We start from the raw sequence: 27,287 nt of genomic DNA on the forward strand, positions 1-27,287 counted from the left end.
ACACTGGTATTCAGTTCAGTTTATCTAGGGAGGTAGGTGAGCAAGGCCAAAAGTAGACAATAGAAGTACTTTTGCTCAGCCTTCAGAAACGCGCAAGGTGTCGGCGGGAGGAGGCTGGCTGTCAGTACGGTTCCAAACAGACTGGGCACCGGGAACTTTTCCTCAAGGGATGGGCTCGGGCCCGAGGCACAAGGCCTATCTCGGTGCTGCGCTCATTAATTCATCTGTGCGACCACAACTAAAGCTCGCGCTCACTCCTTCAGCCTCCCGGGAGCACCTCCGCCGCTCCCGCCACCCCCCGCCGCCCCTCGCCGCCCCTCGCCGCCCCCCGCCGCCTCCCACTAGTTTTCCCGCGTCGCCTTTCCTCTTTTCTCTCTCCGTCCTCACTGCGCGTAGCGGAAGTGACGCAAGGCGTAGCGGAAGTCCCTCCAGCCGCGGTGTTGTGCTGTCGGGTAGAGAGACGGATTTGTAAACCCCGGAGCGAGGTTCTACCTACCCGAGGCCGCTGGTGTGCGGAGACCCCGGGGGAAGCCACCGTCACCATGTCTGACCAGGTACCGGGCTGGGAGCCATCCAGTGGCGGTGGCCGAGGCCTTACTCTGCAGGTCCGCCTGCTGCTTGGCTGGGGCCGGGGATGGAGGCGCGGGGGAGGGGAGCGCGGACTGGGGGAGGGGGCGGCCAGTGGGGACTGGGCTGGAGAGGGAGGGGAGTAGACTAGGGCAGGAGGCGCCCGGGCCTGCCGCGGGCCTTTGGGAGCCACCTACCCCTCTCCGGGCTGGCTCATCACCCCCTGTGCCCCAGCGCCTCTGGTCGCGGCCTCTCTCCAGTCGTCCCCGTTCTTTTCTCTGGGGCGGACCAGGTGCAGAGCCCAGCTTCCACTTTCCCAAGAGGGTCCCTGAGGATCTCGCCCGCCTGCCTCTCTGGAGGACTCACTGCAGAAGCAGGGCCCTAGGCCCCAGTTATGTAACGGGAGAGAATCCCTGCCCCGGAGGCTCTGTGGCCCTGAAAAGCGGGTGGACTCCACTCCTTGGTTCTTGGTCTTTAGACAGTCGCGGAGTGGGACGTGGGGGCGGAGGGAGGGAGACGTCTCGTGTTGCTAAGAACCTCGAAAGCTCCGCTTTCCATTCGGATTGCAGCTAGGCCGCCGCTGCTTTGCTCTGAGTGTTTCTCCGTGTGGGGGTGCAGAGCTGTCGCCTCTTTCCTTTTACTTTCCCATTTCTCACTCGGGATTGGTTCAGTAGCTCTCCAGTTGGAAGAGAGCACTCAGAATAACCAAGAAACAAAGTAGAACGAAACTGCTAGAGCTACAGAAAGCATTTCATCTGGGAGTTAACCTGAAGATGACTGATAACCTTTGAGGAAAAGGATAGGAAAACTTCGTGTGCTTGAAGCAGTTGCAGAACATTGCAGAAAGCTTCGTGTTATAGCAGAGTGCTCCATCTCAGTGTTAATAGAAGGAATTTACTTGGGATTTGCATTCAATCAGGAGTGTTCGATTTTCCGTGGTGAGTTTTTTTCCTCATTCATTTCTAGTTAACCTTGTTTATGGCTGATGGGCTTCGCTGGTGGCTCAGCGGTAAAGAATCAGCCTGCCAGTGCAGGAGACGCGGGTTCGAGTCCTGGGTCGGGAAGATCCCCTGAAGGAGGAAATGGCAACCCACTGCAGTATTCTTGCCGGAGAAATCCCATGGACAGAGGAGCCTGGAGGGCTACAGTCCATGGGGTTGTAAAGTCCTACACGACTAAGCGACTAAACAACAAAATGTTTATGGCTAGTTCTTACTTTATAGGGTTTTTGTCTGGCCTTCGTTTTGTTTGCTTAGATGACTTGGACTTTTTAAAGTATTTTTGAACCGTTTTGCTTGTTTAGTGGTAGTTATCTAGAAAACTATTTCTCATTCAACTCCGCAGTGTACTTGAACTTTTAAATTTAACACACTATTCCCTTGGCTTTTAACCCAGTTCAGTTTTGTGCTGCTTGGTGAGAGCAAGAGAGGCTTTTGTGGGTTTGTATTGTTGCACAAAATGTACATTTATAAGGTTAAACCATAATCTAGATTAGTTTTGAGTGAATCTTCTTACTAACAGTCTAGATTAACTCCCAAGTAGTTATGGGAATGGAGTTACAACTATCTCCCTAGGTAGTTGTTTACTTGATTTCCAGGGAGGAAAGAAAGGTGTAAATACTTTATTTCATCAGCCTTTTATTTTGATGCTCAGAAGTGGCTAGGAAGTATGTTGAAATTTACTATGTGGTCTGAGGAAAGAGCAGTGTACAGAAGGAAATATAAAGTAAATTGTAGAATTTATTGTTCCAGTTTAAATTCCAGCTATTTAAGAGAAACTTGAATAAAGGACCTAGGACACTAACAGGTGGCCAAAATTATTTTCACAATAATCCTGGGACATTGTCTTTTTCACTCTCATTCTTTCATGAGTGTTTGGTGGGGTTTTCTGAAGATTGACATGACCTGGGATATCACAACAGATTGAAACATAGAGGCAGATGTGGAAATCCAGCTGCTTTCCTATTAAGCCAGACATTGAAGAGATTTGCAAAAAATGCAAAACAATGCCACTTTTCTTACTAATTTTGTTTAAAAAAATTTTTTTTAAGATTGATACTTTATTGCTGCTTTCAAGAAATTGTATTTTATATACACAGTACCATTTAATGAGGGTATCATCATATCTTTACAGGTGTTTCATATTGTTACTATTAAAATACTTTTCATAAGTAGCAGTGTGATTTCTTATCCTAAAATGAATTATATGTTTATAAAACATATTTCAGATAAACCTCAGTAGTTACAACCAACCTAACAAAAGCTTTATGGAGTTCTAAATGATTTTTAAGAGGAATCCTGAGACTGTAAAGTTTAAGAACTGTTGCTCTATGCTGATCAACCAATATCATTATTAATAATCAGGAGCCAGTACAATTTTAGTGTTGTAGTGCTAAGGATTTAAAGAGATAAGAAGCTGCATTCTTACCCTGATGAGGCTTATGAGTGAGAATCCCAAGTTACTCCTGCGCCATACCAGCAGTGTGAGACTGGACCACAGTCCCCAGAAGACAGTCTTAATATCAACCAAGTTGTTTTAGAATGATGTATATTCTGAGGCACCTCTCAGAGGGTTTTTTGTCTGTGCTGAAGATACTAGAATTGAGCAATAATTTCAGGTTAGAATAGGTGGATGTTAGAGTCATGCAAGACTTGAATTGCTGGGTTCTGCATTGATTAATGGAAAATGATTATTTTTGGAATTTGAGTGAAATAATTTCTCATAATTCTAACAATGCTGGTCCATTGTCCAGTGGACCAGTTTTGAATAATCCTGTAATACAGATTCTGAACCTGAGGATCATGAATCCTAAGGGCTGAAAATCCACTGAAATTTTATGGCAATCTGTGAAGGTTTTTTTGCATGTGTGTTTGTTTAGGGAGAAAGGATCCATAGCTTTCATTAGGGGTACATGATCTCTCAAAAAGGTTAAGGACTAGCCTTTAACCAATAATAGAGATCCGATGGTGTGCTTACTTTTAGCCTGATTTCACCTACCAGCAAAACTGAGCACATAATTATATAGACCCAGATGCCAATGTCCGGAGAAGGCAATGGCACCCCACTCCAGTACTCTTGCCTGGAAAATCCCATGGACGAAGCAGCCTGGTAGGCTGCAGTCCATGGGGTCGCTAAGAGTCGGACACAACTGAGCAACTTCCCTTTCACTTCACTTTAATGCATTGGAGAAGGAAATGGCAACCCACTCCAGTGTTCTTGCCTGGAGAATCCCAGGGACGGAGGAGCCTGGTGGACTTCTCTCTCTGGGGTCGCACAGAGTCAGACATGACTGAAGCGACTAAGCAGCAGCAGCAGATGCCATTGTCAAACTGGTAAGGATAATTTGTACAAATATTTTTCCTTCTTTCTTCCCTGTATTCACATTTATAGTGTTTCTTTTCCACACTGAAATCATGAAAGACAGCATGGACTTCAGCTCTTCAGTTCAGGTCTGTTAATTTGTAGTAATTGGATGACTGGTTTGGTTCAAATGCTAACTGAATCTGTTGTATAGCAGGTTTACTCTCTCCATCCCAACCTCAGAGAGAGGAGGGGTGGAGAGGGAGACAGATACTGATTGATTGAGCTCCTTTTATCTTTAGTCAAGGATTTGGAAGCCTTATGTAATTCCTGCTATCTGTTGGTACCTAACAAACTACTTCAAAACTTAATGGCTTAAAACAATAGTCTTGTTTTGCTCATAAATCTCAATTTTGACAGGGCTCTGTGGTTTGGACTCATCACTGCTTCTTGATGCGTGGGGCCTCTGCTGGGATTACTCACGTGACTGTGGGCTGTAATGGATGGTTTCTTCATATAGTCTCAAGGCCTCTCTGAGTGGTCTTGTCATGTATTCTCTTCAGCACAGGGACCCCAGGATATTCAGACTTACAGCACCTCAGAACTCACAAGACAGTGTTCCAGAGAACCTTGGGTGGAAACCCCAAGCCTCCTAGAACCTAACTTTGGAAGTCACTTTTGCATTCTGTTTGTCAGGCAAATCACTAAGTTCAATCCAAATTCAAGGGAAAGGCATTTATTTATTTCAGTGGAGATATACATGACATGTTAGTTTCAGGTTATACAATGTAACGATTTGTGTATATTGTGAAATGATCCCTAGGATAGGTCTAGTTAACATCCATCAACACACACAGTTACAAATTTTTCTTGTGTTAAGAGCTACTCTCAGCAACTTTCAAATACACAATACAGTATTATTAACTATGGTCACCAAGGAAAAGACACCTAGATTCCATTTCTTAATGGGAAGAGTAACAAAGAATTTGCAGTTATCTTTAATCTACCACATTAGTTGTATTTCTTTTGTTAGGATAGCATTATTCCCTGCAGCATTATTTATATCTCCCTGATTTAGTGTTTGCTGATCTTCCTGTTAGCCTGAGATGGCAGAAGAATGTGATAAACTAGGTGTATATTGAAGTTCATAATTATGTATATACTACTTAACCTCTTAGAATAAATATGTTACACTGATGCTCTGACTTGAGCATTTAGTTAATGATACATATCTTAAGTATTCCGTGCCCCAGGAGAGGAATGATATATTCTGTCTTCTCTGACAGATAGGTACATGAAGTGCTGCTAGTAGATGTTGCAAACATATTGATTATAATAAAACATTTCAATAAAATGTGAACATTATTTAATAGTATTTTTAAAACTGAGTATGATTATTACGGTTAGAGTACTTATGAGTGTTAGTGGGGTAGTTCAGATTTCAAAACTAAAGCAGCTGTCAAATATCTCTTGCTACTCATTAGCCTCCCCCCATACCAATTAGAATAATATTATATGTTATAGCTTTTATATATAGTGTTACAATTATTTAAGTGCCTTTCTCCATTACACTCTTTGCTTTCCAGGGTCAGGAATCAGGCTTTACTCACCCCTTTTTTCTGAAGTGCCAGCAGTGACTGAATACTTAGTAAAAGTTTTTAAAGAAATCAGTGGTAAGAGTCATTCATTTAACAAGTATTTATTGAATGTCAATATGTTCCAGGCACCATTCTAAGCCCCAGAACTGGAAGGTTGTCTCAAAAATGTGAAACAGCAGGTATTTTCCTCCTCCTCTTTCAATTCCCTTTGTTTTGTTATTGACAAAGGATTGATTGTCATGCAGTAGTTTTCCTTTTATAATATTTGCATACCATCTTGGTCTTTACTTCTATTAGCAATAGAACTAGTAACTTTATCTCCAGAGTTGAATCATTTGCTTCTTCCAGGACATTGGGATTTTTATGGATAATAATAATCCCACCTGGTTTGCAGGATCTTAGTTCCCTGAATAAGGCAGTAGGGGATTGAGCCTGGGCCCGGGATAGTGGAAATGTCAAGTCCTAACCACTGGACCGCCAGGGAATTCCCACGGATAATTTTCTCAAGAGTCATGTTTGGTATCTCATTTTGGAATCTACTGAAATTGTGTGAGTGTTGTGTTTTTTTCTTTTTGGTAATTAATTCTCTGATACTCTACTTTAGAAAAGTCACGTGGGTAAGGTCACACAGATCCTATTACTGAGTACTTAGTCTTACAGTGTAAATTATTTTGAAATTCCTACAACATGATTTAAGTTTATTTAAAGGTGTGTTGTATTTGTTATACTTTTATACTTTGACCATTCTGTTTGTATTTGATTGCCTTTACTGAGCTAGTGAGAATCTGAAGGAAAAGACCTGAAGGAAGCTAGGGTGGAGTTCTGTTTGCTAGACCCACTGTTCTCAATAGCTAAGGTCAGATATTTTTAAAGGTTTTACTGATGATTAATACATACATGAAAAAATGTACATAAATGTACAGTTTGCTAAATTTTCACAAACTGATCACATCCATGCAGCCAGCACCCAGATTAAGAATGACTGTCCTGACTGTGTGTGTGTCTGAGGGTGTGTGTGTTATTTTCTGTCGTGTCCGACTGTTTGTGACCCTGTGGACTGTGGCCCACCAGGCTTCTCTATCCGTGGGATTTCACAGGCAAGAATAACGGAGTGGGTTGCCGTTTCCTCCCCTATACAGTACGTGCTTCTGTGTATGGCTTCTTCTGCTCAGCATTGTTTGGAAATTTGTCTGTATTATTGTGTGTAGTTTGTTAAATCTCATTACTATGTAGCATTCCATTGTGTGACTATACCACAATTTACTTAATCTCTTCTGCTTTTGATACATACTGAGGTGGTTTTCTAGGAAAAATAAGCCAAACGCTTCCTATTTAGACCACCTCCTATGTCAATTTGGATTGCTTCTGGACTAAATAACAGAAAATCTGATATATAGTAGGTTAAACAAGTATGTAGTTTGTTTTTCTAATGAAAGAAGTCCAGACATAAGTAGTTCAGGGATGGTAAGACAGTTCCACTATGTCCTCTTACTCCTTTCTCCTTAGCAGATGTCTTCACTGAAAAGACAGTCTCCTTTTGGGCAAGGTTACTTTGTTTCTTTGTTCCAGGCAGGAGAAAGGAATGGAGAAAAGGGAAAAAGTAGGCCATAAAGTATATACTAGGAAAAAATATGTCACTTTATATCTCCATGGCCAGCACCACATCACCTGGCCATGAGAGAAACTTAGAATTCCACCCCGCTCTGCCACCCACCGCCGGCAAATTTAGGAAGAAGGGGGACTTGGATATTGGATAGGTAATTAGCAATGTCTGCCATACCTCTACATTTGCATGCTATACTTCTGGATACAGTGGAGCCAGTTTGTTCTAGGCTTTGCATAGGTCCACGGTATGGCTGCAGAGAGTAAGGCTTATACAACCAGTGGGATTTTCAGTTACAATTTTTAGTTATTGAGAAGTTGCCTGTGTTCGTTGGGTGTTTAACTGCAATTGTAGGGTTGAATGTAAGTTTACAGAAGTCCCAGTGTCTTGACAGGTTGACATAACCCTCCAAGTTGTGGAGCTAAGTCTGGACATTATTCCAAATGTCTAGTAATCTCTCCTTAAGTTTGCACATAGGTAGCATGAGCTGAAACTATATGAGTGTGTGCTTTTAGAGTTGTGGTAAATCTACTTAAGTATGAGGGAGATGACTTTATTGTAATTTGGGTTTTTATATCTTTTAATAATGGATATAATTATTAGAATCATCCAGTTTAATCCTTTGTTAAGCTTTCTTTATTAGGAAATAAAATGAAATAAACGGACATATAGTAAGAACTATAGTTAGAGAATTTTTGGAAACTTTGAAGGCATTTTAAGTGATTTATTATGGAAAAATTTAGTGTATATATAATTATACCCATATACCCATCTCTTGACCTATCTTGTTTCATCTACATGACCCCACACCATTTCATAACATCATTTTGAAACTAGTCTCAGACATTGTATTATTTCATCCACAGATATTTCAATATATATCTCTAACAGAGATTTACTTTATTTCTTTTGGCCATGCCATGTGAGATCTTAGTTTCTGGACCAGTGATCAAACCTGTGCCCCCTGCACTGGGAGCTTGGATTTTTAACCGCTGGACTGCCAGGGAAGTCACTCAGCATGTGACATTTTTTTCTTTTAACATAACCAGAATACTGTTGTTGCACCTTTAAAATTGAACAGATTTGCTAATGTCATCACTTAAGAGTAAATGCAGTCTTTATTTTTGGTTTTCCCCAGAGTTCCCCCCTCTTTCAGAAGAGTGAACGATCCTTGTGCAACTGGAAGGGTCAGTTTCAGGCTGGGAGTAGTTAAATGTGGTGCTCTTTCCCTGTGATTGAATTGTCAACATACGGATTATCATGGAGATTTTTAGCAAAATTTTTGTTCTTTTGACTTTGAAATGGCACAATAAAATTCTTTTCTTGAGTTTTGTGCGTTTGGAAACGAGGATTGTTGTGTTTTGCGTCCTTCCTGTCTTGTTCATCTTTTCAGATCCAGCATCTTCTATTTCTAGGTTGTTACATTTATATCTTAGTAAGAAGAGTTGATAGTGCCTGGTGTCTGATAAATTCTTTCCTACCATTCTAGTTACCATGATTCAATCTCTAGATGACACAGACGTGAAAATGTAGAGGTCTCCAGTTCTTGCCTTTGATCTCGTACGTTCCTTTCCTTTTCTTTACATTGCCAGTTTCTTCTGCTCTGGGGCTGTGTAACCTTCCCAGCCGAATCAGCCGGCCCTCTCTGGGATTCTCTTTTCTCTGATGACCTACTGTTCCAGGCCCAGTGCTGAATGCTTTCAGTGTTTTGTGACTGATGTGCCATACCATTCTGTATTGGCAGCTCCTTTTTTTTTAAGCAGGGGAGAGAAGGAAAGAAGGCATACAAAAGACACTGAGATCACTAGAGACAAACTTTGGCCTTTTTCTGTACAAGATTTCATTTTCCAGACTAGTTTGTTGAAGGAGAAAAGGCACATGAAAAGTTAGATGACTGCATTGGGCAAGCGTGAGGCTATTAAACAAGTGGGTGCAGATGGCATTGCTCTGGTGCTTCAGAGTTAGGAAGAGATTGCTAAAATGGAGTGACTAAGGAAAGTGGCAGTATTCTGGGAAATTTCAAATTCTAGTATTCACATATTCTTGTGAAATTGAAGTGAATTACCTCTTCTTCCCAACTGTGAATATAAAATGCTAAAAGGATTTTGTCTGTATTGACTGCTGTGTACGGTAGAAGTATGAAACATTAGTAAGATTTTGTGGTATGATACAGATGATAGTGCTGTTAACTTAATTCAGCCAGCGTTAAATAATTGCCTGGTGTCTGTCAGTATAGAGACCATAAAGGTGAAAAACGTGGACCTCCTCCTTGTAAACTTGTAGGAAAGCCAAGACATAGAAAACTGTCACAGAATATGTTAATTTAACAAGCACATTGAATATCTTTAAAATACTAGACACTGTACTTGACCAGAAATACAAAGAATAAGTCATGTTAGTAAGGAACTCAATCTTGTGGGAAACACAGATATGCAGACATGTGGTTATAATAAAGTAAGCAGTATGAGAACATTTAAGAGGGTGATCAGGGAAATGATTTTCTAGGAAGTGATGCTTGAGTGGTCTTAAAAGGGGAATGGGGAAAGAAAGGGCACGCCAGGCAGAGGTGAGTAGCATGCACAGGGTTAGTGGAGGTAAGGTGGAGGGTGCCACGTGTAAGAAATTGGAGGTAGTTCAGTGTGGCTGGAGCAGAGAATATCGTTAGCGAGAGAGGGAGGAGAACAAGGCTTGACTGCTGGGCAGGGAGCAGCGCGAGGAGGGAGAGTATGTGTCAGCTCAGGGGTTTGAACTTACTCCTGACGATTCTGGGCAGATCAGATCGCGTTTTAGAGAAATGGCTCTGGTTGTAGTTGGGAAGAATTAATTGGAGGGAGCTAGACTTGGGGCATCTGTTATGCCATTGTGGTATTGCTAATGAGCAACAGTGACTGCCTGAAATAAGGCAGTGGAATAGAGAAGGAGAGTCCCTAAGAGATACAGTTGTCAGAGTGGTGAATTATTAAGTGTGAGATTTAAGAGAGGAAGATAGCCAATGATGACTACTAAATTTCTGTTGTGTGCAGTTGAGTGTGTGTTAAACATTTATTGTAATTGGGAATCCGGGAGGAGTTGTAGTCTTTTTTGGGTTTTGGTTTTCAGGAAGAGGAGCTAGAAGTAATGCACTCAGTTTTGGACACTTAAAGTTGAACTACCCATGGAGACATCCAGAGTGGAGATAAATGTTCAAGCTCTTGGGTAAATTGAGTGAAACTCAGAAAAGTGGTCAGGTTATTGAGAATGGTTGTGAGTCGTTAGTATCTGAGAGAGAGCTGGAATTGTAGGTCACCCAGGAAGATGAAAAAAAAGAAGCCTAAAGACTTAGGACCCAGAAGAGCACCAGCATTTAAGGAAGTGGTCAAGATGAGGGGACAGTAGAATCTTAGAGGCCAAAGGTACAGAGTTTGAAGGAGTCATCAGTGTCTATTGTTTAAAGATAAGACTTTAGATTGTCCTTTGGGTTTAGCAGTAAGGAGTTGAACTGGTAACCTTGGTGAGAGAAGTATCAAGTGGAATGGTGGGGTATTATATAAACCTGATGGCAGTGAGTTGACAGTAAAAGTGGAAATAGCAAATGCTGAGTACTCTTACAAGAGATCTGAAGAAAAATGTGAGGACAACTTGAGATGATAGTAAAGGGAGATTGTTTTTAAATTGAGAATAAATGCCTTTTAAAGGATATGAATGCACTGCCAATAGGAGCATTAAAGGAAAATGTTAATCCCAGTTAGAGAGTTGAGGGGAGGTGTGGTTCCCAGAAGAGTTCTGTGCATACTGGACTTCAGATGATGTGTGGGGTGGATTTCTGTGAGACGCTCTCAAGAGAGGTTACGGTGAAGGGAGGATGTGTGTTACAGGTGAAGGAGACAAGGACGGCAAAGGGCTGAAGATGGAAGGAAGTTTATAGACACGTTCGGGGAACCGCACAGGGTCCAATTTAACCACATCCTTGGGTTGTAAAGAAAGTGGTGCGAGAAAAATGGGAGTCAAGGTTGTACTGGAGGAACTGAACGCTGTGTTGTGGACTTTGTTTCTGGGCCTTAAAGTACTGGGAGCTATTAATGCTTTCTGATAGGGGTAGTTATACAGTCAGAGTGGGGCTTCCCAGGTGGCGCTAGTGGTAAAGAACCTGCCTGGCGATATAGGAGACACAGGAGACGCAGGTTCGATGCTTGGGTCGGGAAGATTCCCTGGAGAAGGGAATGGCAGGCTGCTCCGGGATTCCTGCTTGGAGAATCCCATGGACAGAGGAGCCTGGCGGGCTACATACAATCCAAGGGGTCGTAAAGAGTCGGACATGACTGAGTGCAGGCAAACAAACATACAGTCAGAGGAGCTGTGCTTTGGAAAGTTCTGAAGCAGTGTGGAGGATGGACTGGAGGAGAGGGAAGAACTCTTTTGTTCCGAGTATCCTCTGTCTAGGAAACACTGGTGCACAGGCAGTCCCATCGTGCTGATGTAGCGCTGATCCTCCTGGAGGGGGATGTTTTCCTCCTTGTGGAAGCTCAGATAAAGCTTCGTAACACACCTTCTCTCAGTTAAAGAGGACGCAGGGCTTCTTTGCTCTTCATTCCTTTCACTGCGTGGAATGAATTGTCCTTGTCCTCTCTCAGTACTCAACGGAAGAAGGAATTGTTTGCTTTGAATATAAATTCAGAGAAATGTGGTTGTGAGACTGTTTGAAGACCGTCTTCTAGTTTTCAGGTGAAACACTGTCTCAATAAAGAAGGTTAATTTTGTCAGCTGCCATAATATGCAGTAGTCAGCAAATGTTGGAAGTACTGCAGAGTGATAAACAGGCGAGAATTCCCACTAATGAAGTCAGTTCTGTTATCTAAGCATTTCCCTGGACTCTAGCCTGTATCTTAAATTTAAAAACTACTTCTAGTTTAATGTATCTTATTAAAATATGAATGTTAAAGAATTTGTTAGTTTTCAGTTATTGGCATGAAATAAACAGGTAATGGCCCTGTTACTTCTGAAGTACAGAAGTATACAATATTTTGATTGTATGTTCTTAAGTATACAAAATTCTTATTGTATATTCTTAAGTAAGTTGGTTATATTCTTATCAAAGGGCTTCCCTGGGGCTTAGTGGTAAAGAATCCACCTGCCAACGCAGGAGACTCGGGTGTGATCCCTGGATGAGGAAGATCTGGAGAAGGAAATGGCAACCCACTGCAGTATTCTTGTGTGGAAAATCCCATGGGAAGAGGAACCTGGAGGGCCACAGTCCATGGGTTTGCAAAGAGTCAGACATGACTTAGCAGCTAAACGACAACAGTTCTTACCAAGAGTAGATTAACAGCTTGAAATTACTATGAAGAATAAAGAAGTATATATTTAAATAAGTGAATAATATGGTTGCCAAACTAAGGTAAAGTGCAAGTGCGTGGGAAAGCTACTTTTATCACACCATTGAGTGAAATTTACCAAGCTACCCTTTTACTAAAATGGCCTGCCTTTCTGACTGCTTCACGGTGAAGTTGTTTCCACTAGTTTATTCCAACTTCATTCTCTTACGGTATAATTTGTAAGAGGGTTATACTCTTTCCTTCTGTCTTCCAATTTTGTTTGCTCTTTCCTACTAATCCTTACCCTGAGTGGGCTTTTTTCTTGTTCCAGTTTAATTCTCCTAAGTTTTTTTTCACCCAAGCCCAATCTTTTGAAATTGGATACACTGTTTCAGATAGTCTAAAATAATAACTGATATAAAATGATTTGTTTTGACTCGAGTACATTAAGCCAGTACTTTGCTGTTTGATTTTCCTTCCTAAAAAGACTTTGCTTATGTTAATATGATTATATTTCTTAGTACAGTTTTGTAATTGGAGTAGTTAATTTCTCCCAATAGGTTGTAAGAAAATAATCTTGGATTCAAAATGTTTGGTCAAGGATTCCTGGAGGATGAGCTTTCTCTGACTGATAGTAGTCGACTGTAAGATAATGGTTTCCAGGTTGTTCCTTTGCCCATAAGCCTTAGTACCACCTGGTAATTAGTCAGAAGTGCATATTACAGCCCTGCCGGAGACCTGCTGAATAAAAAGCTGGGTATGAGACCCAGCCGCCTTTTAACAAGTCCTTCCGGTGATTCTGATGCATGGTGAAGTTTTAGAACCCTTACTGTAGGATTATAATAAAAGAGACTTCTTTCTTGATTTTTAGTGAACTGTTGTTTGAGAGAATAATTGACTTAGAACCTTTTTTGCTTGGTTGGCAGAGAAAATAAATGCTTGCTGTATTTTTAGGTGCAAATTTTGTACCCTAAGTCGAAGTAATGGATACATAATTAAAATAGCACATAGAAACTTTTATGTTTATGTGTACTTTCAGGAAGCAAAACCTTCAACCGAGGACTTGGGGGATAAGAAGGAAGGAGAATATATTAAACTCAAAGTCATTGGACAGGTGAGTTTCATTATTTTTCTCCTTTGACTCTGGAATGTGTGAATGATTTCTGAAAACAGAAAAAATGATTCAACTAAGGCAAGGTATTGAAAAGTGGAGCTTCATTTACTGTATGTGCATTTGTTAGAGGTAGGAGAGGGTGATACTGTATTTTTAAATTGCTCCACTAGGCAACTTATTACTTTAATTTCTTCTAACAGGACTTTTTCTTGTGTAGCATGCTTCAGTGGCAAACACAGTGACCACTATTAAGTGATGACGCTAGAGGCCTTACACAAAAGGGCCTCTCAGGCCTTTTCCTGACCCCTTTCTCTCTCTTGGCACCTTATTTCTCCAGACTCTGATCTTTACCTTATTGACCCTTTTTGAGATGCTAATAGATAATAAAGGTTAGCTGGAAATTAGTGGAGGAATGAAGCTTCATAGTTGTTTTTTTAAGGGACAGAAGAACTATACTCTCACCATGGAAGTGTGAGAGTGCCATCTTCCCACATTCCCTGAAACATGGGATACTATTATACCAACCTTTCAGTTTTAGGCCAGTGTGATAATATTGCTTTGAATATTCATTATAATTTTTGTGTGGCTGTGTTTTCAATTCTCTATATATGTAGGAGTGGAGTTGTTGGGTATAATATAGTAGTAACTTTGTTTTAACTTTTTGAGGAGCCTTCAAACAGCTTTTAGCAGTGGCTGCACTATTTTATACATTATTCTTAACAACAATAAATGAAGGTTTGTTATTTTACATTTTACCCAGTCTTTGTTGTTCTTTTTTTTTCTTTTTTAAATGTATATAGTCATCCTAGTGAGTGTGAAGTGGTATCTCATTGTGTTTTTGATTTGTCTTTTCCTGATGGTTAATGATGGATATCTTTTCCTGTTCTTATTGACCATTTGCACATCTTTGGAGAAATGTGTCTATTCAGATCTTTTGTCCGTTTTTTAGGTTGGATTATTTGTCTTTATTTTTGAGTTGTAATAACTTTTCACATGTATTTTGGATATTAGATCCTTATCAGGTAGATGGTTTGCAGATGTTTTCTCCCATCTTTGGGTTGTCTTTTCACTTTCTGGGTTGTGTCCTTTGCACAAACAGTTTTTGATTTCAGTGAATTGAATTTATCTTTTGAAAAAGTTTTTGGCTGTGCTGGGTCTTCGTTGTTTTGCACAGGCTGTCTCTAGTTGCCGTGAAGGGGGGCTTCTCTGTGTGGTGCGTGGGCTTCTCATTGCAGGGGCTTCTCTTGTTGTGGAGCATGGGCTCTGGGCACTCGGGCTCCGTAGTTCCTGGGCTCTAGAGCACAGACTCAATAGTTGTGGCACACAGGCTTGGTTGCTCCTTGGCATGTGGAATCTCCCCAGACCAGAGGTTGAACCCGTGTCTCCTGCATTGGCAGGCAGATTGTTAACCATTGGATCACCAAGGAAATCCCTATTTTTTTCTTTTTTTGCTGTGATTTTAGTGTCATGTATAAGGAACTATTACCTAAGTCAGGGTTACAAAAATTCACACCTATAGATTCTTTTTAAGTTTTTATGGTTTTAGCTCTTACATTAAGTTTTTGATCATTTTGAGTACTTCTTGCATGCTTTTAGTATGGGTTTGAAGGAGAGTCTAACTTCTTTTGAATATGGCTATCTGTTTTTCCCAGAACACTGGTTGAAAGTTCTGTTCTTTTCCCATTGAATTGCTTGGCATCTTTGTCAAAATCAGTTGACTGTAGATATATATGGATTTATTTCTGGACTCTCAATTTTATTCCATTGATTTATAGGCATACTTCAGAAATATGGAGGATTTGGTTCCAGACCACTGCAATAAAGTGAATCACATGGATCTTTTGTTTCCCAGTGCATATGAAAGTTATGTTTACACTATAATGTAGTTTAAGTGTATAATAGCGTTAAAATGTACACACCTTAATTAAAAAGTACTTTATTGCTGAAAAGTACTAACCATCATATGAGCCTCCAGTGAGCTTTTTTTGCTGGGGTAGGACTTGAAGTCTGAGAGAATTACCAAATTACCAATTACCAAAACGTGACACAGAGACCTGAAATGAGCAGACACCATTGGAAAAATGGTGCGGGCAGACTTGCTGAATGCAAGCTTGTTACAGACTTTCAATTTGTACAAAACGCAATACCTGCAAAATTCAATGAAGAGAGCACACAGACTTCCTTGGTGGTCCAATGGCTAAGACTCTGCTCCCAGTGCAAGGGCACAGGTTCGTTTCTGGTCAGGGAACTGGGGGTCCCGTATGCCGCAACTGAAGATCCTGTGTACCACAACAGACCTGGCATAGCCAAATTTAAAAAAAAAAAATAGAGTGTAGTAAAGTAGGTATGCTTGTGTATGTTTCTCCTATGCCATGGATTACCTTTTTAACAATTACTAATTTGTAGGAGTTCTTTATATTTACTTAATTTTTCTTGTCTGCTATATATGTTGTGAATATTTTCTTCAGAGTCTCTTAACTTATAGGTGATTTATGTTTTTATTAAGTTGGATTTATCAGTCTCCTTTTTTTTTTTAATGGTTTCTAAGTTAAAATCTTGCTTTAAAGTAAGGATTTACTAATGTCAAGATTAGGAGAAAAGTCTTTCCCAAAGAAGAAGAGAAGATACTAAAAAATTTTTTTAATGTTAGCTCTTTATTTCATCTGGAAATGATTTTAGCTGATGGAGTGAGGTATTGCTCTAGAAATTTTGTCTGTTCCTGAAATTATCCACACGATGAGAATTTATTTTTATTTATTTTTTAAGAAAATTTGGCTATACCACACAGCATGCAGGGTCTTAGTTCCCCAACCAGGGATCAGACCCAGTCCTGGCAGTGAAAGTACCAAGTCCTAACCATTGGAGTGACTGTCAGGGAATTGCTTTTTTTTTTTTTTAATAATTATAAACAAAACATGCAACTTCTGCTAATATGTATCTGTGAATGTGTTATGTAATCATTAGAATTGGCTTTGACGTTTTTACAGTGTGCAAGTACCAATATTTTTTTCTGATGGTTGCCTGATAGTTTACTTGACAGTCTCGGTAGAAGAAAATTATCTGTGGTCCCATATTTCAATTTGAGTGACTCAGGTTATTCGTTTTACTCATGCAAGAGAAACCAGACTCTGTATGGTGACTTTTTATGGCAGAAGAATTGTCTCAGTCTGCTGTTTTACGGTATACATCACTCTTATAGCTTTGACCATCTTTAATGACACTTCAGTTATAGGGGGTACTATTTATTCTGAGTTGCCTTTGGGAGTTTGTGATAGTTTAGATTTTTATTTTGAAAATAGAATAGGTATGCAATTCTGAAGGAATGCATTTTTGACATACATACTTTTACTTACACTGCTAATTTTAATACCTAAAATAGATTATGTTTTGACGCTTACTCTTTGGAAGGAAAGTTATGACCAACCTAGACTGCATATTAAAAAGCAGAGACATTACTTTGTCAACAAAGGTCTGTCTAGTCAAGGCTATGGTTTTTCCAGTAGTCATGTATGGATGTGAGAGTTTGACTAGAAAGAAAGCTGAGCACCGGAGAATTGATGCTTTTGCCCTGTGGTATTGGAGAAGACTCTTGAGAGTCCCTTGGACTGCAAGGAGATCCAACTAGTCCATCCTAAAGGAAATCAATCCTGGGTGTTCATTGGAAGGACTGATGTTGAAGCTGAAACTCCAATACTTTGGCCACCTGATGCGAAGAGCTGACTCATTTGAAAAGACCCTGATTCTGGGAAAGATTGAGGGCAGGAGGAGAAGGGGACGGCAGAGGATGAGATGGTTGGATGGCATCACAGACTCCATGGACATGGGTTTGGGTAGACTCTGGGAGTTGGTGATGGACAGGGAGGCTTGGCGTGCTGTGGTTCATGGGGTTGCAATGAGTCGGACACGACTGAGCAACTGAACTGGACTGAAACTTGCTTTGAAGTGGGTATAAAGCAACTTTGAGGATGATTATTTTATTATTTTTTTGGTATATGAAAATTTATTACTATCATGCTTTCATCATCAAAATTTATGATCTTGGTCTTTCCTTCCTGCCTTTGCATAAAGCCAAAAGAGAGGCATTGGCTACTTTGACAACCTTAAAGCGGACTCCATGAATGTCACCAACAGCATGACCTTTGCGACCAAATCCAGCAACCAGAACTTCATCATTTTCCTCAATAAAATTCAAGCAACCATCATTGGGTACAAAAGCAGTGATTTTTTTTTTGCCATTCTTGATTAGCTGAACCCTGACACACTTCCTGATGGCAGAATTGGCTTCAGCTCCTACTTTTTCCAGCACAATTCCCTTGGCGTGAGAGGCGCCGCCAGAAGGGTTGGCCTTCGGGGCTGTGCCCAAATGGGCTTTCTTGTACTGTTTATCATGACACTTCTGGGCTCGTCGGTGGCTACGGAGCTTCCTGGCAGCACGAAGATGCGACACTTGCCCACCCGGCCGGTACCACTGGCCTGAGCGGAAGAGAGCAAGGATGATTATTTTAATAAAACCTGTTAGAAATGCTAAAAAGAATATTTTGGAGGGAAAATATAGGTGACAAGTTGTATGTTTTTATGTGTAGTATACGTATAATTAAATAATTTGTTTCAGGCAAAGCAAGTAACTTACTCAAAGAGTGATAATTCTTTTCCTCTTATCTCCTTAGGATAGCAGTGAGATTCACTTCAAAGTGAAAATGACGACACATCTCAAGAAACTCAAAGAATCATACTGTCAAAGACAGGTCTGTATGTTGTGTTAAATTCAGTGCTTTATATATCATTAATTTTTCTTTTAAGAAAGCTTGTCAAAAGAAAAGTAATCTTTTGGGAATTCTCTGGTGGTCTAGTATTTAGGACTTTGCAAGGAGAAAAAGAGATCATTTAGGTGTTGGGATACGGAAAACAGGGGGCTACCCTGTTGGCTCAGACAGTAGAGTGTCCTGCAACGCAGAACACCTAGATTCTATCCCTGCAGGGTCAGGAAAACCCCTGGAGAAGGGACTGGCTACCCACTCCAGTGTTAGGATAAGTGAGCCGATAAAACATTTGTTTTTTTGTTTTTTTTTGGGCTGTGCTGCATGGCCTGTGGGATCCTAATTCCTGGACCAAGGATCTAACCTATGCCCTTGGCAGTAAAAGTTAAGTGCTCACCACTGGACTGCCAGGGAATTCCCTGTTTGTTTTTGATGTTAGTTGTTAAGCTTAGTAATGTCTTATTAATTGAGGCTCAACTAGCTCACATTTGTAATAATATTGATGGGAACTAAAACTGGAAATGAACATGTATTAACTGCACTGTGCTAATAGGTACTTAGATACATTGTCATTTACTCTTGACAATAACTCCAAGGAAAATACGCAGTCTTTTACCTCATCTGTAGACGATGGAGTTGATTATTGAGGAGGAACAGTGCAGAAGTGAAAACTAAACTGATTCAGGATTGAAGTTGCTGTGCTGCGCTTGGTCACTCAGTCGTGTCTGACATGTGTGACCCCAGGGACATTAGCCCACCAGGCTCCTCTGTCCATGGAATTCTCCAGGCAAGAATACTGGAGTGGGTTGCCATGCCTTCCTCCAGGGGATCTTCCCAACCCAGGGATCAAACCCAGGTTTCCTGCATTGCAGGTGGATTCTTTACCAGCTGAGCTACCAGGGAAGCCCTAACGTGCTAGGGGAGATAATATAACATCCAGTTGGAATAATTTTTAACTTTCTCTTTTATGCTTCGGAGTTTACAGTCTTTAGAAAAAGTTTTTATACTCAGTTCACAAAAGCTTGATAATTTTTTTTCTTATATTTGCTGATATACATGCAGTGGGACACTTAATTTTATCTAAAGTATGGAATTCTTAACCAACAAGAGAGATTGAGTCATTTTTCCATTTTAGTATTATAGACTTGCTTCTGTAGAAACTTTTTTTACTCCAATATAAGATACTTTCTGAAAGATCTTGTATTTAAAATCAAAGAATATTTTGTCCTTGTCAGTTATGTTTATTAGTTAATATAACCCTGGAAATAATTTAAAAGTAGAGAATTTCCTGGTGGTTCAGTGCTTAGGACTTTGCAGTTTGACTGCTGGGGCCCGGGTTCAATCCCTGGTCAGGGAACTAAGAAAAAGTTTAAAACAACCTACAGGGTAAGTTTGCATGGTCTTGTATATATAAGTTTAGTACATATTGGGAAGATAGTTTGAGTTTTTTATGATGTTTTTGGGATAGTATTTAAACATGGCAGAAATCTTAACACATTAGTTATTGAGCAGAACTTTCTGATACTTGTGGACTAAATAAATGATTCTTGATTTATACTTGTTAGTGAAGTTACGTCTCTTTAAATGAGCCATCTATTCTCTTTTAGCTATTTTTGTGGAATAAGTGATTAGAAAAATATATTTTAACACCTTTTGTGATACTTACAGAGCTATAAATGCCATCACAGGTTTATTATAGTTTATCTGGCTTGCTGCTGTGCTTTATCAAATTTCTATTATTTAGTCTGTTTAAAACTAATTTTGCTTGTACAGTTGGTAGCTGGTACTCATCCTGTATCTGATTTTATTTTTATGTTAGCTCATAGGTTTGAGAGGAAACTATATAGAATAGTGGTTAAGAATGCACAGGGTTAGGAACAGATTTGGCCTTCAATTCTTGACTACCTTGTGGATCCTCTCTATACCTTAGATTCTCTAGCTGTAAATGAAGATAAGGTGATAATACTTACCTTTTAGGGCTGTTGTGATGAAAAATTCATGATTATGTATATAAAATATTTGGTATCAGGAGTACCTAGCAAATAGTTTTTACTCAGTTAATGATAATGATGATAGAATTAGCTGTCTAGTTTTATGTTCTACACATTGTGTTGAAGCTTTCATATTTGCTTTTTGTGCATCAGAGTTTCTGTTATCTCTTCTAAAGTTTGTACTTGGACATTTTCTGTCTTTTTAGGGAGTTCCTATGAATTCACTCAGGTTTCTCTTTGAAGGTCAGAGAATTGCTGATAATCACACTCCAAAAGAAGTGAGTATAATTTCTCCTCTGAATTCAAGACATATTTTGAATTTTGCATTGAATAATGTGGTTCGCTGGTACCATTAAGCTGCCCTTTTCTTGAATATTCCCTGAGTTAAGTGATATATTATTTGTCAGAGAGAAAAACAATCTTTTGGGTTGAATTTCCCTTTTAGTGCCTTCAAACTTGCCAGTAAAAAGAGTTGAAAAGTAGGGATTGAGTATTTAAATTGTTATAAGGCACATACTATGCATTTTTAAGGATGGACAGATGGTTCTCAAATTTGGCAGATTTTGGGTACATTTTCATGGTGATAGTGACCTTTAGAGTTCGATTTTGACTCTTGGCCCATTTTGAGCACTTAATAGAGAAGCTTAGTATATATTTTTGGCTCTGTCATTGTGGGTTATGTTTTTTAATGCCTCTGTGCCTTCATTTGTTTTATTGAATATATTGTTTTATTTCTCTTTATATATTCCACCCTCTCTACCCTCATTCTCACTCCCACCTCCAGATATCTGAAAGTAATAAAATGTGAGAAAAGGAGCGTGTGTGTATTTACATTTATGCAGATTCCCCTCCTCCAAATAAAAAATAATATTTCTGATAGTGGGAATGATATATGGTTATTATTAACTTTTTTATTTGAAAACATTTCAAACTTATTGAATCATGAGACTAGTATAATCTCCTGTATAACCTTTTTCATAGATTCTTCATTTATTAACATTGTTGCTGTGTTTGATTTATCATTCTCCCTGTATGTACAGATTATCACTACTGGTGGACCATTTGATGTTAATTTGCAGATTACATGGCTCTTTACCCCTCAATATTTCAGTGTTATTGTTCTCCTAAGAGTCACAGTTAAGTTATCTAATTTAGGTGATTTAACCTTGATACAATACTGTAATTGAATATACAATCAAAATAATCTGATTTTGCAGTTTGTCTCAGTAAGGTCCTTTATAGCTCACCTGCCTTTTATTTTTTAACTTAACCTGGGATCTCATCCAGGATATGCATTCTAACTGGTTATCATGCCTCTTAGCTTCCTTTTCATATGAAACAGTTAATCAGTCTTCGTTTTTCATTACACTGTTGTCGTTCAGTCGCTGAGTTGTGTCCAACTCTTTGTGGCCCCTGCACATAACAGCCTTGCAGCACACCAGTCTTCCCGGTCTTTCACCATCTCCTGGAGTTAGCTCAGACTCATGTCTATTGGGTTGGTGATGCCATCCAACTGCCTTGTCCTCTGAGGTCCCCTTTTCCTCCTGCCTTCAGTCTTTCCTGGAACCAGGGTCTTTTCCAGGGAACAGCTCTTCGCATCAGGTGGCCAAAGTGTCGGAGCTTCAGCTTCAACATCAGTCCTTCCAATGAATATTCAGGGTTGATTTCGTTAGGACTGACTGATTCAGTCCTAAATTTAATCCAAAATTTAAAAATTTTGACATTTTTAAAAAGAATTCAGGCCAACTGTATTTTAGATTGTCCTTCATGTAAAGTAATTAGCCTCCAATTAAAATAAATTAATTAAAAAAAAAGAATGTCCTTCAGTTGGGGTTTATCTGTTGTTTCCTCATGATTAGATTCAGGTTTGAACATTTGGTAGGAGCAACACTGAGTGAAGCTGTGAAATTCCAAGTGCATCATGTCAGGAATTATATGATGTCCATGTCTTACTATGGGTAATACTAATTTTGGTCACTTAGTTAAGATGGTAACCGCCAGATATTTTATCCATTGTATCATTTTATCCACTGTATCATTGTATCAATTTATCCAAGTTATTTTGTAATTAATAAGTAATTTGTGGGGAGATACTTTGTATGAGTGATGTTCTTTAGATATTAGCCAGTGGGAACGCCTTCAAGTTGGCATTTGTTCTTTTTCACATCCCTCCATCTTTTTAAAAAGTTTTTATTTTATGATGATTTTCAAATTACAGAAAAGTTGCAAGAATAGTGCAAAAAACTGTACTCTCTTCTACCTAGATTTATCAGTTTTTAACATTTTGCTACCTGTACTTCATTATTCGCCTCCCCCCATATGTGTGTGTATACATATCATCCGAACCATTTGGGAGTGGGTTGCATACACCATGGCCACTTACTAAATATTTTAGTGTGTATTTCTTAAGAACAAGTATTTTCTTTTACATAACCAAAGTACTGTTATTAAAATTCAGGACACTTAATACTGTTAGAATACTATTTTGTCATTTGTCCCAATTTTCCCTTATTATAATAAGTTTTCTCCCTCATCACAGGATCCAGTTCAGTATGAACACATGGTGACTCAAGTGGTAAAGAATCCGCCTGCAGTGTGGGAGACCTGGGTTCAATCTCTGGGTTGGGAAGATCCTCTGGAGAAGGGAACGACTACCCACTCCAGTATTCTTGCCTGGAGAATCCCACGGACAGGAAGGAGCCTGGTTGGCTATTGTCCATGGGGTTGCAGAGAGTCGGACACGACTGGGCGACTTTCATTTTCACTTTAATTATCTTTAACTTGGAACAGTTCTTCAGCCTGTCTTTGTCTTCATGACATTTACATTTTTGAAGAATACAAACCAGTTATTTTCCGGAAAGTCTGTCAATTTGGGCTCTTCTGTTAACTCGTGACTAGATTTGGATCATGTGTGTTTGGCTGTATTACTATGTAAATGGTGATGTGTCTTTCTCAGGCTGTAATATCTGGAGTATCTGAAGTCCTTTATCACTGGGTTTAACAGTTACCATTTTTTTTTCCTGTGTAGTTAACCATTTTTCCTGTTGTAATTGAGTAATATGTGGGCACATACTTTGAAACTATGTGACTATCCTTTTGCTCATCAAACTTTCCCCTGTAGGTTTAGTATCTACCTACTTTCTTGAGTCCTTCCTTACTGTCTGGCACAAGATATTCCAAACTCATTTTATATTTTCCCTGTCTTAACTGGGCTAAGGCACAGGGATAGGGAGGCCTGGCATGTTGCAGTCCACAGGGTTGCAGAGTCAGACTCAGTGACTAAACAACAAAAGCTTGGCATAATCTCAGCAACACAGAAGGTTATTTAATACATCTTAGTGACACTTCCCTTACTGTCATTAAGAGATTTATCTTTAAAAAAAAAAAAAAAGATTTATCTTTTTAGAAGAATAATGGGGCAGTGGGAGAGAGTGGTATTTAGGGAGTGACCTCTTTGTACTGTTGTTTATTTACTGTTATCTGCTAATGTACTTCTTAAAGCTGATGGCTTCATATTCACCATAGTTTAAGGACATAGGCTGCCTTCCCAATTCAAAAGGTTCCTTGTAATGTTTGGAATTCTAGTCCTTGTAGTGTTTACCAGGCTGTGTGTGAGTTAAATTTTAATAGCATCTTTAATTAATAATTATTTTAACGTTCATATGTTTTATCACAGTCAAGATATCCATGACACCAGAACCAATTAATCACTTAAAAAAATTATAAATCCACTTATTTTTAGATTTCTTAGCATATTTTAATTTTCACATTTTGTAATTCTGCACAGAATTATTCTGTATAAAATACAGAACTTGTCTCATTAGAGATTACTTGAACTTTCCTTTGAACTGATATTTTTCATTTGCTTTTGTGAGTCACTGTAGTTCATTGGAAACAATGCTGATTTTTGTTTTCAGTCTGCCTGTTTCAGTGTTCTTTAACCCTGGCTGCACACCAGAATCAACAGATTTGCAGTTCTTTACAAGCCTCATTGAGGCTTCTGTGGGTTTCTATGCAACACCAGCCCCCTTCTGTACACTTTTATTTTTTAAATGAAGAATACTTGTAGTTAAAAATAAAAGTATTAAAAAACCAAACTACCACAGTATATAAAATGGAAAATACACTCTAGATATCTCTGCATTCCCATTTCTCAGAGGCAACCATTATTAATAATGTCTTTAAGAAAAACATTCCAGAATACTTCACGCATTTGAAAAAAAAATTGCGTATATTTTGCTTAATGTTCTGTAAAAGGCATTCTAAAGGGTCTCTCTTTTTTTTTTCTTTTTTGTAAGAATTGAGAATTGGCCTGAAAAATCAAGCCTATAGAATTGGAAGTGTCAAAAGTAGATGTATAATAACTCTTCATTGAGAGTGGTCACTATCAAAGAAAATAATAGTTAAATTCTAGAAGGAATTGTAGATAACAAAGCAAACTACTTAGAAATGAACCCTTAGACAGTATTTTTCTAGCCAAAACCTACATATATTTCAAGTGAAGTCAGGTTTTTTGAAAGAGAAGAAAGAGATTCTATCAAGTAATTACATCTGGAAGTAAAATGATTTTTAGAAAATATGGCATCGAACTATTACTTAAACTATTCTATACATGTTTCATTAGATTTAAAACTCCTTTAAGGTACTTTTCAGAAACACTTAAATTTTATCTGGTGAATAAACTGGGACGTGAAGTTGGCTCAGCAAAGAAACATGAATGACTTCATATTGACATAGTATCAGAAGAAAAGAATATACCTCTCTGTTCTTTGGATTAAAGGAAACAGGATTGTTAGTTTCAGAACAGGATAACTATGGATTATTTTTGTATCTTTTTTGCACAGTTGCCACATAATTGCAGCCAGTTAAAAAAAACAGTACTTTTATATTCTACTACTAACACTTTTCTTTCCTCTTACAGCTGGGAATGGAGGAAGAAGATGTGATTGAAGTTTATCAGGAACAAACAGGGGGTCATTCAACGGTTTAGATATTCTTTTTATTTTTTTTTCTTTCCCCTTAATCCTTTTTTATTTTTAAAAATAGTTCTTTTGTAATGTGGTGTTCAAAACAGAATTGAAAACTGGCACCCCGTCTCTTTAAAACATCTGGTAATTTGAATTCTAGTGCCCATTATTCATTATTGTTTCTTTTCATTGTGCTGATTTGGTGAGCAAACCTCAGCCCCCTTCATATCACTCTCTCCTTTTTAAAAATTACATGTGTGCATAGAGAGCCCGCCTTTTCCAGGACTGTGCATTTGCAGGCTTGTGATAAATAAGATCAACTAATACAAGTGTTCCTAATGACTTTCCAATTGGCCCTGAAGTTCTAGCATGTGATTGCTTCACTCCTGGACTATGACTTTCAGTGGGAGATGGAAGTTTTTTGGAAAACAGAACTGTGGAAAAATGACCTTTCCTTAACTTGAAGCTACTTTTAAAATCTGAGGGTCTGGACCAAAAGAAGAGGAATATCCAGTTGGAGTCAAAATGACAGAGAATAATGACTAACTCCAAAGATGGCTTCACTGAAGAGAAAGCATTTTAAGATGAAAGAAAAATCTTGTCAGAAGATCCCAGAAAAGATCTAATTTTCATTAGCAGTTAAAGTTATTCATGCAGAAGTGTATACAACAGAACACTGCTCTTTTTGACTTTATTTGTACTTTTTGGCCTGGGATATGGGTTTTAAATGGACAGTGTCTGTACCAGCTTCATTAAAATAAACAAAATATTTGTAAAAACTGTACCCATGTTTATTTTATTTTTAGTTGTACAGAAAGAAAAAAGAAAATGCTTAAAACATAAGGTTTTTTTGCATCATACTGGAAATTATTGTTCATACATGGTACAGATTCTTTTTCTGGATTGTGCAGTGATGATCATGACTTTGAAGCACTGAAAGTTACTGAAGTGCCTTCAGAATTAAGGATTTAATTAAGGTCACAATACCTTCTTAAATACTCATTGTTTTTTTTTTTTAAAACTTGATATTCCTGTATGGTGCATTTATATGATACGGTTACCCAATATATTGAATAAATGGGCACACCAAAAATTCTTAATTGATGTTGATAATTTCAGTTTTTCCCTTAAAAATTTTCAAACTGTTCTCTGTAGTTAAGGTTGTTTATATTTTATTTCTTTATATCCTCTTTTCAACTGTAAAATTAAAATACTAAATTAGTTCCTTAATAGAGGGCTGAACTTTTTCTTTTAACTCCTTAATGAGTAGAATTCAGAATATATATGCACATATGTAATCCAATTTGGTATTATTCCAAATAGAATGTCATCTAGCTACTTTAGAAGAGCAAATAAAACCTATCTCTAATGCAAACTGTTACAGTTTGAATACCTTCTCAAATTTCCTGTTGAAAAGTAATTGGCTTGTCTTATAAATTCTTATTTTGACCCTACCTGAAAAATTATTTGTAATGTATATATATATAGTCTAGGTAAATTAGAACTTTTAGACGATTGTTTTAAATAGTAAATAGAAATAAGGCCCATTTCCAGAAAGTCCTCATTGAGTTGCATATTTCTGTCAGGCCTGAGAAACCTGAAAGGCTATTTGAGCTATCCAGAATGCGCATATGTGTAGTTTGGTATCTTAGGTTTGTTTGCATCTCTGAAACTTGGCATTTAGGTGGTGGAGCTTAGCTATGGGGGATACTTGATTTTAGTTTATTAGATTCTTCTAAATGCTGTGCATTCTGCTGTGGTTAACTGAAAAATGTGCTTATCTGGTTAGTAGTGTTGATAAACTAGGCCTTTAACAGCAGCAGTTTAATAGAATATTAGATTTGGAAGGCACCTCGAATAACATTTTAGTGTAGCCACTCTACCTGGTGCTTGACTGCAACTTCTGAAGTTTGTAAAAGGAGAGAAAATAAAATCAGGAGTGGTAATCTCCCCCGCAAGGATGTTCTCCTTGACTGTTCTTCCTTCTCTTGGTTGAATTATTTGAGATGCTCCTTTCTCATCTAAGTATCATTGAATCAACTGAATAATGAATGAATGTGCAAGTAGGGTCGACAAGTTTGAGAAAGACTGTGACATAT

At 38.7% G+C, this 27,287-nt stretch overlaps 2 protein-coding genes across 3 annotated transcripts; one reads left to right on the plus strand and one right to left on the minus strand.

The window, feature by feature from the left end:
* The first annotated feature begins 335 nt into the window (after positions 1-335).
* Positions 336-25,972, plus strand: SUMO1 (small ubiquitin like modifier 1). 2 transcript variants are annotated; one of them, XM_043444564.1, is made up of 5 exons: positions 336-605; positions 13,399-13,473; positions 18,141-18,218; positions 20,428-20,499; positions 25,143-25,972. In XM_043444564.1, the coding sequence occupies exons 1-5, from the start codon at positions 543-545 to the stop codon at positions 25,209-25,211; spliced, it is 357 nt and encodes a 118-aa protein (XP_043300499.1). In that variant the 5' UTR covers positions 336-542; the 3' UTR covers positions 25,212-25,972. The 2 variants fall into 2 exon arrangements, with proteins under 2 accessions (XP_043300499.1, XP_043300500.1); XM_043444565.1 differs by having other exon boundaries at positions 401-554.
* On the minus strand, positions 17,504-17,971 carry LOC122426729 (40S ribosomal protein S23-like; the record flags this gene model as incomplete). Its single annotated transcript, XM_043445850.1, has 1 exon — positions 17,504-17,971. A coding segment is annotated over one exon (468 nt), but the record flags the coding sequence as incomplete, so codon positions are not given.
* Positions 25,973-27,287: the final 1,315 nt, after the last annotated feature.

This window comes from Cervus canadensis, chromosome 24 (assembly GCF_019320065.1).
Source record: "Cervus canadensis isolate Bull #8, Minnesota chromosome 24, ASM1932006v1, whole genome shotgun sequence".
NCBI classification, from domain to species: Eukaryota; Metazoa; Chordata; class Mammalia; order Artiodactyla; family Cervidae; genus Cervus; species Cervus canadensis.